Below are 14,456 nucleotides of genomic sequence, written 5' to 3'. Positions count from 1 at the left end.
AAGACTAGTACCTCCTCCTCCCCCGGGGAGAAGGCAAAAGAGGGCCCGGCCTTAGCCCAGGGGCAGGAAAGTGAAACTCAAGCCTGAGCCTTGGGGTGGGGGACGTGAGGTTGTGATCCTTTAAAGTGGGTTGTCTGAAATCTACACTCACCAGACGCCCTTGCTGCCGAAATGTCTCCCCCCCCCACCCCCCGCACCGTCCCTTTGTAAGAGGGTACACCAGTGAACACTGCCGCACACTCCCCCCAGCTATCGCTCACCCCAGGATGCCCAAGGCCTCGTTGTTAGGAAACTTCTGCCAGTATGAGTTGCCCGCTTTGTGCCCCAGCAAACCTTGATCCCCCCCCCCCCCCCCCCCCCCCCCCCCGCTCAGCAGCCCAGCTGCAGGTAATTACTCGTGTAGGGTCTGCCTCCCACTCACACAGCCAACAATTTGAGGGCAGAGATTGGGTCTGGCACAGAATGGGTGCTCAAAACATGTTTATGAAGTGAATGACTGACCCCTGGCTCCTGGCGCTCAGCCCCTGTGGCCCTGCACTGGCTGGCTCCTTGGCTCCCCTGGGCCTCTCTGTGGGGAGAGAGGGGTTAAGTACCCTCATCTTGTCTACCTGAGCTCTACCCTCAGGCCTGAGAAGAGGGTAGGCCTGGTGTGAAGACAGGACCCCTCTGGGCCCTGGGAGGGAGAAAGGGCACACAGTTGTGAGTCTCTCAGGCGGGGCCTGTGGGTAGCTACAGGAACCCTTGGCTTCACTCTAGGCCTGGTGGGGAGGTCCCCTGGCTCTGCCGGATGGTCCTCTCTGGTCTCAGGGCTCGGGCACAGCTCTGGAAACTGTTCTGGAAATTCCCTGGGTGAAATCCAGCATCTTTCAGTGATGGTCTGGACTCCCCACCGCAAATGAGGCCCCAGTGGGACCCGCAGGGGGAGATGTGGCTTTGGGGACGGTTCAGGCTGACTCCCTGGACCACCTCCCTTCTCCCCACTGCCCCCGGGGCAGCACCAGTTCCTCAACCGCTTCTCTTCTTGGGGACCTAAGAAATGCCCTTAAGCAGAAAAGGGGGGCTCCCTGAAGGGTTTTGAGGTAGAGAGAGAGAGAGAGAGAGAGAGAGAGAGAGATGCAGTTCCCTAACTCTCAGACACTGCCCCCACCCTCTCCACATGCCCCCACTGAGCTGGGGCACTAGGAGCTGGGGGATTTGCCCACTTTGTCCTGTCTCAGGCCAGGGCTGCAAGGAATTCCAACTCTAAAGACGTCCCAGCCCCTGGAGGGCAGAAGGAGAAGGGACAAAGATCAGATTTGCAGTTCCTACAGGGGAGCCCCAGTGCTGCTCCCTCATTTTACTGGCTTCATCAGGGATCCCAGGGTCCACTGGGTCCCACTGGGAAAGGGAGGGGCCCCGGGGCGCTTGGGGCGCCCCTAGCAGCTCTGACCTTGTGCCGGAATTCTCGGGCCACCTTCCGGTCCATGGCTGGGGCAGATCGCGCCTTGTCTCTGCACAATTCGCTCCTCCGGGTGCCAGGCTGCCGCAGACAGTGACCGGCAGGGCCTGGGAGCGGTGGGGCGGGGCCTGGCCGGTGGAGGCGGGGGCGGGGCCGGGCGGCCGGGGGAGGGAGACACCTGTCCGCACCTCGTCGCCGCTCTCTGACGCGCCCCGGGAGCAAGTGGCTGCAGTGTGTGTATGTGGCGGTGGGTGGGTGGGTGGCTGACGCTATCCCAGTCCCCTTGGAACGACCCCCCAGACGCTCACGCTTGAAGGAGAGGATCTCTGGAGACGGAGGAGGAGGTTTGGGTCATTTTTTTTCTTTTTTTTTGCGGGGGCAGTCATGCAGTGGTCCTGAGACTCAAACATAGGTGGGTAGGGAGTGGGGTAATCCAGTCAGAGTTCTCTGGGTACACAAACAGAGGCCCATGTGCCCTCATGAGCCTGTCTGCCACCCCTTGCCCCAGGTCTCTCCTTCAGCGTGCATTCCATAATGACCTCCTTCCTGGGCTTTTCCCACTAGGAAGAAGTCTTTGATCTGAATTCCTTGGGCCTGGGTCTTAGTGTGGCCCACAGAGACCAGAAACAGTGGATGGAAGTGCCCCTCCTCAACCAATTCCCTTCCCACCTCCCCTAGCCCACTCCCTCCAAACAGCGCCCCCGCCCCCCCCCCCCCCCACACACACATATTCACTGAAGCATGGAAGGGCCTAGCAATGACAGTCGGATTTACAGCTGACCTTAACCCATGTCTGAGACCCCACCTGGTTCATGTGATTCAATTCAAGCAAGGTTTGCTCAACTCCAGTTCTGGTGCTGGGTACCAAGACGGATGAACCCAGCCTGGGGCAGACTGAGAGGAAAGAGGGGCCAGGAAAGGGGCAATAATACAGGTGTGAGTGGGGAGAGTGGGGACTTTCCATTATGGAGCTTCTTGTGCCTGGGTGGGGGCCTGCGCTGTAGGCACCACACTGGGGGAAGGGAACAGGAGGTGGACAGCAGCCCAAATCAGGGAACCACTTATCATTGTAACTTCAGGAGCACCTAAAGACCACCTCCTTTGCAATAGCTGAAGTTTTGCCAGCAGACTATTTTTATTTGCCTAGTTTAAGATGTAAATCCCTCCCGGAGAAGAACCTTAAAATGTTATCCACGATCTTGCCTTAGTAGTAACTAGTTACGTCAGAGATAAAAGGGAAAAACTTGTGGGATTTCCAAAGGTCCAGGAAAGACACACGAAATACATTCCTCTCCAATTTTCTTTGTTGATTCTCTACATTTCATTACTGTATCATAGAGCCATATTTAGAATCCAGGCAAGGTGGCAAATGCCCTTATAAGAGGGAATGCGGTCCACTGGCACCCCAATCCTTTTACATGACTGCCTCCCCCACAAACTCCTTCTTATAATACTTCCCTCTTGGTTTGAGGATATCGCCCAGTCCTGGTTCTCCTCACCCATGCATGTTTCCTTTTAAGCTTTCTCTGAGACAACCCTTCCTTCGCCCATGCCCTAACGGGGCTCCATCCTTGGCTCTCTCCTGTTCCCCTTCCATCTACGCCCATGGCTGAAACCCCCTGTGCTCTACTTACCGCCCTCATCCCAGAACAATGTGTGATGAGGGATGGACACTCACCAACTTAGTTGAATGGCTGAATGAATGAATGAATGAATGAATAGATCCCAAATCTATAGCCCCGTTCAGAGGTCTCCTCGGACCAAAATCATCATCTCCAAGGCCTGGCATCTAGTTGGTGTTCCAACACACTTAGTTGGACACGTGACTGATGCCCAGGTTCCCAAGGTTCTCAGGTCCAAATTTCCATTTTCAATTCCCTCCTGGACGGGAAGTGTCCCTTGTTCACAAAATTTGGTCAAAGTCTGGCCTTGATGGGAGCGACAGGATGGGAGTGTGAGGCACTTCTGTTATTAAGTTAACATTTCCTGGGCGGCTCAGACTGGAGTGTATGTGTGTGCGGGTGGGGGGAGGCGGACTCAGGAGGCTGTAGTGGAGAGCGGTGGGAACACAGGCTAGGACTCTGCCGACCTGAGCCCGGAACACCGACCGCTGAGGGGCATGTCGCAGGACCTCTCCTCTGTGAAAGGAGTGGGAGGAGACACACTAGCATCTTGGGTCTCTGGCATAAGGGGCTTGTGGGACTTGGATCCTGAGCCAGGGATCTCTGAGGAATAAGGGATGTGGGAGGCTGCACAGGCTGCCTCCTCGTTTGAGGGAAAGACTTAGGGCTGAGACATCTGACTCCAACCTCCCCTGGGAGGGGCAGCCAGTACAAGAAGGGCGAAGGCTGGATCTTCCTCAGGCGCCTACATTATGGTAATGACCTGGGCAGTCCTGTCACTGTAGCTTGGGGAGGAGCCAAGCGCCTGGGAGGAGGGGCCAAGGGAACCCGAGCAAGACTGAAGACAGACCTCGGGAGGCAGAGTGGAGGTGTGACCGAGCCTTGGCCGGGAGAGGTGCTCAGACTCCGGGCCTGTGTTCAGGCTTCCGCGTCCCCGCGCGCTCCTATGGGGGCCCCGGCCCCGCGCGTCCCCGCGCCCGCGCTCTGCCTGCTTCTCGCTTGCGCCCGGCTGTCCTGGGGTGAGCCGGCGAGGGAGTCCCTGGAGGTGCCTGCTTTAGGTAAGAGGGGTGTGGACCAGGGGAGGCCGGGGCTGGGGAACGTTTAGGAGAATGGACTGGGGCAGGATGGAGAGAGGGAAGAAAAAGAGAAGGTTTAAGGGAGGCCAGCCAGGGAGAGGGTCTGAAGAGAGGGGCCCAGAAGGAAAGAGAGGCCTGCGAGAGCCGAGGGATCGGGTCCCCAGCTGGGCAGAGTGGAAGAGACCCAAGGTGGGAAACTACAGAGAACTGGGCGCAGAGAGTGCGATGAAAGAGAGGGACCCTTATTTAAGAGTGCCGGGGAGCGGGGAAGGATTTGAGGGGGCAGGGGAGATGTGGTGGGGGACAGGTGGTGGGAGGCCCAACAAAGAGAGGCCTAATTTGAGCGGAGAGGAATTCCCTGTCCCCAGCCAAAGCACCTGCACCCCCCAGCAATGCAGAGCTGCAGCCTGCTCTAGCCCAGGATCCCAGGTGAGTAGGTGTGAGCTTGTGGCTGCCCCACCCACTGTTCCCATCTGTATTCCTGGTGTGAGTGACCCCAGGAGTTAGCACGGAGGGTGGGATGGCCTGGGAGTGGTGGGGAGGCCTGGCCCATTCTTATCCCCTTGCCCATGTCGGGCTTGTTTCTCTCCTAGCCACAGCCCCCAGGAGAGGACCCTTGCCATAGGGGACGCGACAACATTGATGGGAGGCCAGGTAAGGGGAGGCCTGGAGAAGGGGGCCTTCAATGGGCAGGGGCTCATTTCTGTTGGGATCTGAGACTGGTAGGGAGTTCCTAGGTTTCAGGAAGGCTGTCTCTGCAATTATTCAGAAGAGAGCAAACATGGTTTCTGGTATGAAGTATGCAAATTCATCAGTCACTTCTATCCCCACTCTCCTAATCTCTTAGGGCCCTGCAGCCCACTCATTAATCTATCTATCCATCCATCTATCCATCCATCCATCCATCCATCCATCCATCCATCCACCTACTTTTTAATGGGAGGAGGGCACCAAGGTGCTATCAGGAGACAATTGAGCTCTCCCTCCCTGAGTGAAAAGTGGGAAGGTGAGGGGTTAGGCGTGTTCTCTTTTCCCTGCCTGGCCTGGGAAGGCCTTAAACCCTTTCAGAGGCCCCTCTCCATACCCTGAGCAGTGTCCCAGCAAAGCTGCCCCGAGAGGGGAGAAAAACTGGGCCACCTGGTGGGGTTTGCAAGGAGGGGTCGGTTGAAAAACAGAGGCCTCTGAGCTATTGTCCTCTGAATCTTGACCACTCCCTGTCGCCCACCCTCCTGGGTTCCTCATGCTTTCAGGAGAGGTGCTGGTTCGTTTTCTTCCTTTGCCAAACTTCTTTGGGCTCTGGACCAGGTGACTCAGGTTCTCTTTCTAATCCTGGCCTGCACTTGTCTCCTTCCTACAACCACAGACATGTTACAAATGCAGCCCATCCGGCCGCCAGATCCCCCAGGCATCTTGAGCCTCATCTCATGCACCTTAGGGATCAAGTCTGGGTGGCTCCTTGTGCCAGCAGGTGGGGAGCATCATTTATAGTGGGAAACAATGTGTCTCACATTCCTGCCCTTTAGAAACAGATATGAAGACCCCAAGGTAGGAGGGGTCATGCTTCTCTGGGTAGTTGTTTGTTTTTTATTTCTTGTTTGCCTACTTTTCTAGCTCCCAACTTATAGAATTATGGTGAGATATAGTTTGAGTTGAAAGATAGTATCTTTATTTATTTATAACTGGGGAAATCAAGGTAGGTGGGTGACTTGCCAGGCCCCCAGAGAGCAGGTGGAGCTGGTCTCCTGGTGTACTGGCCTGTCCCTGGCACCATGGATGCCCCACAGGACTCCAGGGAAATGTGTCTCAGCGAGGGAAATGATCCTTACCCAAGTACCCCCTGGTGGGCTCCATTCCTTGCTGGATTCCAAGATAGGCCTCCCCTTTTTCCTTGTGAAGCATCTGGACCAGGCAACCCCAGCAGGATTCTCACATTACTCATAGAGCAAATAAGGGTGACGAGAATGAGGCCATCAGCTAGAAAGTGAACTGGGGGGACGCTTCAGGGCCTTCTGCCTAGAATGCCCTCATTCGTAACAGAGGGGGAGTCCCTGACCAGCACCTGACCACCCTTCATTTCAGTGCTGCCTCGCTCCTACAAGAGCTCAGCCATTCTCGAAGAATTGATGGCGTAGACCAGGGGTCCATGAACATAGGTGGGGAAAATATATTATTATTTACAGGAACTTCAATTAACTGAAATTTCACATTCCTTTCAATTATTGCCATAGACTACACACGACAAGAGTATTAGTAGTGTCTGTGACTGTCACCAAAGAAATCGCAGATGTGTCCTGTCACCTTACAGTTGTTGACACCTCCCGATCTCACTTATGTTCACTGCTTCGAAATTTTGGCATTGACAACATGTGCCGCTAGGTCTGATTATTTAATATGTTAATAAAAAGTGCAAATATTACTAAGTCACACATTATAAAATACTTTTATAACTATATTTCAATATATTTGATTTCCTTTGTAATCTTATGTTTTATTTTTTAGAAACATTATTCTGAGAAGGGGCCACTAGTCTTCATTAGATTGTCAAAGGAGTTCATAAAAATGGCATGACAATAATTAAGAAACCATCTACACTGACGATGAATCATTTGGACAGGGTTTAAATTTTTTCTCCAGAAAACAGCCTCAACTCTGTAGCACAGGCTGTTTTATCCTCATAACACCAATCTCAGAGGCCATATCCTAGGTGGAGGAGAGGAGTAGAGAGACATCCAGGCCAATTTTAATTCAGCTCTTTGGGGCCCTGGAGGACCCTGGTGTTGATTGCTTTCCCTGGCTGCTCTCTCCTATTCCTGTGGTCTCTGAGGCCCCAGGAGATAGATTACATCCAGGGTGGGCAGCCTGACCCCTCGGGCTCAGCCTGGGTCTGCAGGGTCGGGAGAACTGGGGAGGACCCAGAACCAACCTGGTCACGGAGGGGCCAGGGACTTCCCAGGGGTCAGCAGGATAGTGAAGAGGGAGGAGGTGAGTGTCTGGAGATGAGGCAGAGAGACTCAGCCCAAGGAGGGGCAAGGAGCTGGGGTTGGTCTCAGGGCCCAAGAGTTCTGGATACTTTCTGTGTTCCAAGTCCTTTGCTGGAGGCTGGGGATTCATCCTGGGGATGCTGACAGTGAGAGAGGAAGCCATGTTTGACAAATCCCCACACTGTGTTTGTGTCTTGTTGGCCCTGTGAAAAAGAGCATGGGCTCCCTGAGGGCAGGATTTTGTTTTGTTTACTCCACCTGGCCAGAGGCTGGGCATATAGTTCTGGAAAATTGTACAAATGAGAAGGCCGAGGCTCTGAGAGGAAAGGAGCCTGCTGTGCATAGAATCCCAGTTCCAGGTGACTTTAGCCATTTTGGACCGGAGTTCTGCAAGGTCAGATGTCCAAGTCAGCTAGCCATGTGGTGACTGAACACATGGTGTTCGGAACAGCCCTAATTTCAGAGGGTTTGTATCTCGAGAGACCAAGTGTTTGGATTTGGGGTCTGGAAAATAGGATTTCTTAGTGTTATTGATGGGGAGAGGTCCATGTCCCCACCTGTTGCTTGTGGGAGCGGGCTTCTTGCAATATCCCAAGAAAAGGAATTTCCTGAGACTCACACAGGAGGATGAGGCAGAAAGCTTTATTTCTGAGGAATTAAACCTCTGAGTTTCCAAGGTCTCATTTCCCTTTGCCCCACCTTAGAAGAAGTGTAGCTGTGGCTTTAACAGGACTAGAATTAGAGCCAGTGTCCAGAAGTTTTGCCCCATATTGGAGCAGTGTCCAGTCCAGCATCAAGCTAGCTTAGTTTGTGTTCTCCCTTGCAGTCCATCAGTCCATTGCCTATGGGGTCCACATGGCCACATGGCTATGCAGCTATGGAGGGAACATAGGCAGGAGCAAAGCCAAAGGAACCAGAGAGTTGAGAGAGCCGTGCGCCAAGAGCCAAGAGAGAGCAAACTCTTTTGTTTGGGGTGTTATGTAACCCCCAAATTTTTGTGGGCTTGCATTGGCTCCACCTCTTCTACTCCATGATTTCTGTACCCAGGTTTGATTGATAAGTACCTTCCCTAGGTCATCCCAACTTCACTGTGCATGCGTCCATCCTCTCCTTTGTACCCCCCCCCCCGCCCCCCCCCCCCCCCCCGTAATCTGCAGGGGATGGGCCGGTGGTTCCCTGGGGAGTGCAGAGTTGCAGCCTCCTGGTAAAGCTGCCCAAATGACTTGCCTATAATGTCTGGCCTTCCCTTTTGCTCTTTTCCTATTATGAATGACTAGTTAATTACAATGGTATCAGTAGCTCCACTTTGCCTGTGTCCTCCTCAGATTTGTGGTATCAGGGAGAGTCCTGACTTGGAGTTGAGTTCCAAGGACTGTGGGTGGTGATGAGTGAGGCACTGTTTTTGCTGTTGGAAGATCCCAGAAGGAGGGTTGGGGTGAGGGATGGGGTGAGATGTCCTCCCATCCTGCAGTGAGGAGCTTTGCTCTGCCTCATGTGGTTTCTGTGGAGGAACATGTTTGTTCTTAAGACAAGGGGGTTTTGTGTTGAGCTGTGGAGACACAAAGGTTTACTAGAGGGGAGGAGTGGGGAGAGGCAGGGAACATTAGAGCATGGAGGGAAGGGGTGTGGGATGCCACTTTGGAGAGTAAAAAAAAGCCTTTACTTCTCTGGGCCTACGGCAGGCCTGAAAATTCTCCTTTCCCTGCCTTCCAGAGGTGGGCCTGGGCAGGTGCAGGGCTGGGGCATGGAAGCGTCGGGGGCCTCCCTTCCTCCAGGTGATGGACAGAAAGGGCTGTGACCTCCAGGGAGGCTGGCGGTGATCGCATTCTCTTCCATTTTTAAAAGGAGACTGAAGCCGTGGACTCCTTGGCCATGTCTTTCTGGGAAAGGCGGCTCCATCGGGCCAAATGTGCACCATCTTGTAAGTGGTCCCCTCCCTGTGGTCCGTGGGTGTGTGTGGGAGTGCCCAGCTGGCAGAGAGGCCAGTGAGGGCAGGACAGGCTTCCCTCGGGGCCTCCTGTGACCTCCTTTCCCTGCATGGGCTTCCTTTTCACCCTCTCCAGCCCCATCCTCCAACTTCATTCTGTGTTCTCCCCCCTGGCGGAGGAGCGCCTCGCCAGCATTCTGTTCTTAGGGCCATGGCCTTGTGGCTTTCCATTCTCACACTATCTGACTCTAATGAGTTTATGCTTCCCCCTTCCTCTGTTTCTGTGGCCTCTCTCTGTGTTCTGTGGCATTGCTCTTCATCCTGTCCTGTGTCCCTGGCCTCTCCCCTCACTGTCCATGGCCTCACCTGTCCTGTATCCATGCCCCTCCTCTTGCATCATGGCTCCTTTCCTCACCACACCTTGCTCTGCTTTATCTTCTTGTCCTCTGTGGCCTTTCTCTCTACTGCATTCCAGATGTGAGGCCTCGTCCCCTCCCCTGGTTTGTGCCATGGCCTCTGTGCTCATGGAGCAGTGAGGAAGAGCAGAACTTGAAGATTTCGGGGTACTGTCCCTGCTCATCCCACATGCTCCATAGCTCAGCTCTGCCTGCCTTGCCTGGAGGCCAGGCAGGAACTTTTAGCTGTGGGAGCTGATGACCAGGTGGGGCTGGTCTGGGGGCCATGTGGTGCATACTCAAGGCAGGTACCCCACCCTACCTGCCTGCCAGGGAAGGGGCTGGGCAGCAGTCTGAGGCACCCTACTTGTGCCCCCATTAAGGTTAGCTACTGAGGAATGTTGGAACTCCCTGGGATGGGCATCTGAGTTCCATGTAGCTCTGGGAGGGCTGGGGCTGGGTGCCCTGGCCTGAGGGAGGTGTTTCATCCCTGAGTTCTGCCAGTCTCAGCTCGATGGGGAGGTCCCTTCTGTGTCTCCCTTGCAGACTTGTTCTCCTGCTTCAACGGGGGCGAGTGCGTGCACCCAGCCTTCTGTGACTGCAGACGCTTCAATGCCACTGGACCGCGCTGCCAGATGGGTGGGTCTGGGCTCCGTCCCACCCTGGGAGGGGCCATGGGTACAGGGACATTCTGGGGGGCCGGGACTATGGGGTGAGTGGGGGTGACCCTAGCAGGGCTGGAGCCCAGCAGCCTTTGGCTTGGTGCCCACTGCAGCTACACAGAGAGGTTCTCTCTTCCTGGCGCAGTGTACAACGCTGGCCCTGAGCGGGACAGCATCTGCCGGGCGTGGGGACAGCACCACGTGGAGACATTTGATGGCCTCTACTACTACCTCTCCGGGAAGGGCAGCTACACACTGGTGGGGCGCCATGAACCTGAGGGACAGACCTTCTCCGTCCAGGTGAGGCCTCCCTTGACCTGCCTGTCTAGGAAGACTCCACTAGGTCCTGGAGGCTGGTGCCCCTTGTCGCAGGCAGGCACCTGCCGAGAGGCTGCCCAGGGGGCCATGCCCTGCAGGGCCATGACCTTGACCAATCCTGCCCTCTCTGCCTTGCGGGGTCCAACATCAGAGTTTTCTGTGGCTGTCATTTCATGATGGATATGTTACAAGTACGTAGAGTGATGAGGTACCACTCATTCATGGATTATAAAATCAACGGAATGAGTCACAAACAGCATAAAAATCCCCAAAGAGAATAGAAAATATAAGAATACATTACACTTGAATGGGGTAAATACTATTTTGTAAAGCTTTTGTTTTATTTATATATGTATACATTTTTATTTCTTACTGTGGGTCACGGTCAAAATATTGGAAAAAATTTTAGTAATTAGACTACGGGGTGGCTTTCACGGGTCCTACGTTTGGTTGAAGCAGTCCATCTGCTTATCCACATTTAACGTAGCAGTGGAAGGTTCAGGAAGAGAAACATTTTCAGGTTTTTTTCTAAGCTCTGGGAGATTTGGTGCCCCCTCACCCGCCACCCCCTGGTTCCTATGGCCTTGGAGGTGTGGGTTCTCTCGGAGCAGGGGGCAGAGGAGATGTGTATGTGACAGGCAGCACAGGAGTGACCTGGCTGCAGGGGAGGGCCAGGGTTGTGGTAGAAGTGTGTTTACAGTGTGTGGGTTGAGAGTGCCCTGTGAGTATACACATGAGGTGAATAGGTGTGTGTGTTCATTCTGTGTGCATGTGACACGGTGGGAGTATACAACCCTGCCTTTCAATCTGATGGGATAACCTGGGATGGAGAAACAAAGAGTCCAGAAATGGGGAGGGAGCACAGTATAGTGAGAGAGCGCTGGAGTTTGAACCAGCAGACCCGGGTTAGCATCCTGGCTGTGCGTGTGACCTTCGTCACTTCACCTTCTGAGCACCAGTTGCCTCCTCTCTGGAAGTCAGATAATCGCAGCTCTGACCTCCCTGTGGTGTTGGGGAACCGGGAGAGGTTGCAGATGAAAGGTGCCTGGCATGCAGTGGGCAGGCGATCAGCATTTAGCAGAAGTTCAACAGGGGGCCACTGGGTCCAGAACAGAAGTTCCCAGCAGGAACCCTGCGCTCTGGCCTTTGAACCCCCAATCAGGTGCACAACGACCCGCAGTGCGGCTCCTCCCCCTACACCTGCTCCAGGTCTGTCAGCCTCTTCTTGGCGGGTGAGCAGGAGCTCCGTCTGGCCAAGGAGGTCACCCATGGAGGAGTGAGGTAAGGACACCTTCTGCCCTGACCTCTCCTACTCCCGGGCAGTGCTGGGTGTGGGTGAGCACCTGCCATTCTCAGGCCTAAAGAACATTGTTCTCTGGGGCAGGAGCAGATTTTCCACTATTAGGGCAGGAGCACACTGGCAGGCCAGCTGGGTGTCCAGTCAGCGGGGTTTGCTGAAAGACGAGGCCCTCGTGGTTTCCTGTGACTCTCAGCCCTGTGGGTTTTCAGGCAAATAGCAATTTCCTGGAGAGATGCGGGTGTGCTACTAAAGCATGCTTAACCCCCCTCCACCCCCACGATTTGAAGAAAATCTGCCCGAATGGATAACACACAGTTCAAGTCTCCTCAGAACAGGAACGGCACGTGTTCGCCCTTTTCTGGTGACATGGGGTCGTTTTCTGGGACATCAGGGACCACACAAGGAAGGGGGACTCTGTTCCCACGCTAACTGGACTGTGGTTCTTCCTGAGCCTTCGTCGCTGTCCTTCCCTTCCCTGGCAGCTGTCAGTCACTTTGTGGCCGAAGGAGAGGTGGGGTTTTCCTGCAATGACCCTTTCCCCCTTTCTCACGTCTGGCTTCAGACCTGGAAATGGGAAACCAAGCTGCTGGTACCATTTTGGTTGGTTGGGCACTTCTTTTGTCTTCCTTTCCTGATTTTCCAGGTGGATGGCCAGTCCCAGGTTGGCTGGGAGGCCCTATACCAGTGAAACCAGGGAAAGTGGTCCCTGCGTCTTTTCCTCTGTCCACTTACCTTCACCCTCACTGTTTGCTTTTCGTACTCCTTTCTCGTCCCCCACCAAAAACTGAAACAATGTCACTGTCTGCTTATACCACCTCTCCTGTCCAGGAGAGCGGAGCTAGCAAATTCAGTCACTCTAAGATTTGTCTCTGCCAAGGGAATTGTGATTTTAAAAAGCAATTTTAAAACTCTGTAGACAAAAGAATCTCTCTCTATGGTGGTCTTCTTGGCACCGAGGAGTTGGAACGGGGAAGGGGGGCCTTGGATTTCCTGGTCCCAGTGGCCGTGTGGCTGAGGCAGGTGCCGTGTACCTGGTCCCAGTGGCCGTGTGGCTGAGGCAGGTGCTGTGTACCTGGTCCCAGTGGCCATGTGGCTGAGGCAGGTGCCGTGTACCTGGTCCCAGTGGCCGTGTGGCTGAGGCAGGTGCCGTGTACCTGGTCCCAGTGGCCATGTGGCTGAGGCAGGTGCCGTGTACCTGGTCCCAGTGGCCGTGTGGCTGAGGCAGGTGCCGTGTACCTGGTCCCAGTGGCCATGTGGCTGAGGCAGGTGCCGTGTACCTGGTCCCAGTGGCCATGTGGCTGAGGCAGGTGCCGTGTACCTGGTCCCAGTGTCCATGTGGCTGAGGCAGGTGCCATGTACCTGGTCCCAGTGGCCGTGTGGATGAGGCAGGTGCCGTGTACATGATGGTCCTGCAGGTAGGGATGGTGGGTCCTTTGGTGAGGGGACTGGGCTGGTGGAGGTGCTGTGAGTGCTCTGGAGCTCTGGGCTGTGCGTTGCAGGGTCCAGCTGCCGCATGTGATGGGGAGCGTGCACCTGCAGAGGCTCGCTGGCTACATCCTCGTGCGGTATCAGTCCGCCTTCACGCTGGCCTGGGACGGTGCCTCCGCTGTCTATATCAAGATGAGCCCCGAGTTCCTGGGCTGGACCCACGGGCTGTGTGGGAACAACAATGCCGATCCCCAGGACGACCTGGTGACCAGCTATGGTAAGGTGCAGGGTGGTGGCCTCCAGTGGGTTTTGGTGGAGGGATAGGTCTGGGAGGGGTGGGAGGGCCTGGGTCATGTTACTAAAGATCAGTGGGAGACCACTTCCTACCATGTGTGTGACCTCAGTTCTTAAACACTCGACCTCAGCTTCCTCATCTGTAAAACAGTCATAATGAGAATTCCTACTAGGGCTGTGTAAGCATCTACTGGGCACTTTGCTGGGTGGGGTTGACCTCGTAAGGCCTGGCGGCGGGGGTGGGGGGCGGGGGAGGATAGAGGGCCAGAGAGCCAGGAAGAGAGGGCCCAGCCAGAGCTGAAGATCCCTGCGGAGGAGAGGGAAGAGTAAAAGTGAAGGTCCAGGGCCCAAGCTTGGCGACTCAGGCCCGAACAAGGGCAGTGACTGCCTTGAGCACCCGCAGCATATTGAACACTTTATGTGCATCACCCCATATAGTCCGTGAGATGGTCTCATGGGCGATTATGGGCCCTATTTCACATATGGGGCAACTGAGGCTCCTTGTCCAGGCTTACACACTGTTCTCTCTCCACTGCATGCTGCTGCCTCCCCTGAGTGTGGAGCAGGAGGGACCCACTGCAGGTGTTGAGCGTTATCCCAGGAGAGAAGCTCTATTGGGCATGCAGATTGGGATGGGAGCTCAGGAGGCTGGATTCCTCAACTCCTTGCCCACCTCTGGGCATCTCCTCGGCTCCACCTGCCTTCCCCCAGATCCCTCTGTGCACCTGCCCCCACCTGTGGTCATGCTGGTTCTCCCACAGGGAAGCTGACGGACGATGTGGCTGAGTTTGTGCACAGCTGGCAGGAGCAGGCCCCTAACCAGCCTCCAGGGCCCACAACCTCCTCCCTGCCTCGCCCACCGTGCCTGCAGCAGAGCCTGGGAGCCATGCAGGTCGGGACCCCGGCTCCTTATCTCCCACCCTAGTGCCTGGCTTAAGTTGGTTCCCCATCTACCTCTTGAAAAGTCATTGGCTGCAGGTGCCCAGGTTGTTGGTGCCCAAGGACCCTGTCCTCT

The 14,456-nt window shown here is 55.1% G+C and overlaps 2 protein-coding genes across 5 annotated transcripts in view; one reads left to right on the top strand and one right to left on the bottom strand.

Annotated features, from left to right (window-relative positions):
- USH1C (USH1 protein network component harmonin) overlaps positions 1-1,507 on the bottom strand; it is a gene marked incomplete at its 3' end in the record, with an annotated part of 44,635 nt that extends 43,128 nt beyond the window's left edge. For all 4 annotated transcript variants that reach the window (XM_081099590.1, XM_081099589.1, XM_081099588.1 and 1 more), the window contains exon 1: positions 1,430-1,507. In XM_081099590.1, coding sequence (XP_080955716.1) covers positions 1,430-1,465 — 36 coding nt within the window. In that variant the 5' untranslated portion in view covers positions 1,466-1,507. The remainder of the gene's footprint in view (positions 1-1,429) is intronic.
- Positions 1,508-4,006: 2,499 nt separating this feature from the next.
- Positions 4,007-14,456, top strand: part of OTOG (otogelin) — a gene marked incomplete at its 5' end in the record, with an annotated part of 74,612 nt that continues 64,162 nt past the window's right edge. Inside the window, 9 exons of the mRNA XM_081099586.1 lie at positions 4,007-4,118; positions 4,505-4,565; positions 4,730-4,790; positions 8,963-9,038; positions 9,986-10,078; positions 10,247-10,401; positions 11,582-11,700; positions 13,219-13,424; positions 14,203-14,333. Of these exons, the coding sequence (XP_080955712.1) occupies positions 4,007-4,118; positions 4,505-4,565; positions 4,730-4,790; positions 8,963-9,038; positions 9,986-10,078; positions 10,247-10,401; positions 11,582-11,700; positions 13,219-13,424; positions 14,203-14,333 (1,014 nt within the window). The remainder of the gene's footprint in view (positions 4,119-4,504; positions 4,566-4,729; positions 4,791-8,962; positions 9,039-9,985; positions 10,079-10,246; positions 10,402-11,581; positions 11,701-13,218; positions 13,425-14,202; positions 14,334-14,456) is intronic.

The sequence above is a fragment of the Myotis nattereri genome (genome assembly GCF_964212035.1).
Source record: "Myotis nattereri genome assembly, chromosome: 9".
NCBI classification, from domain to species: domain Eukaryota; kingdom Metazoa; phylum Chordata; class Mammalia; order Chiroptera; family Vespertilionidae; genus Myotis; species Myotis nattereri.
The sequence above is the reverse complement of the archived record's forward strand: the minus strand, read 5'-3'. Positions and strand labels throughout refer to the sequence as shown.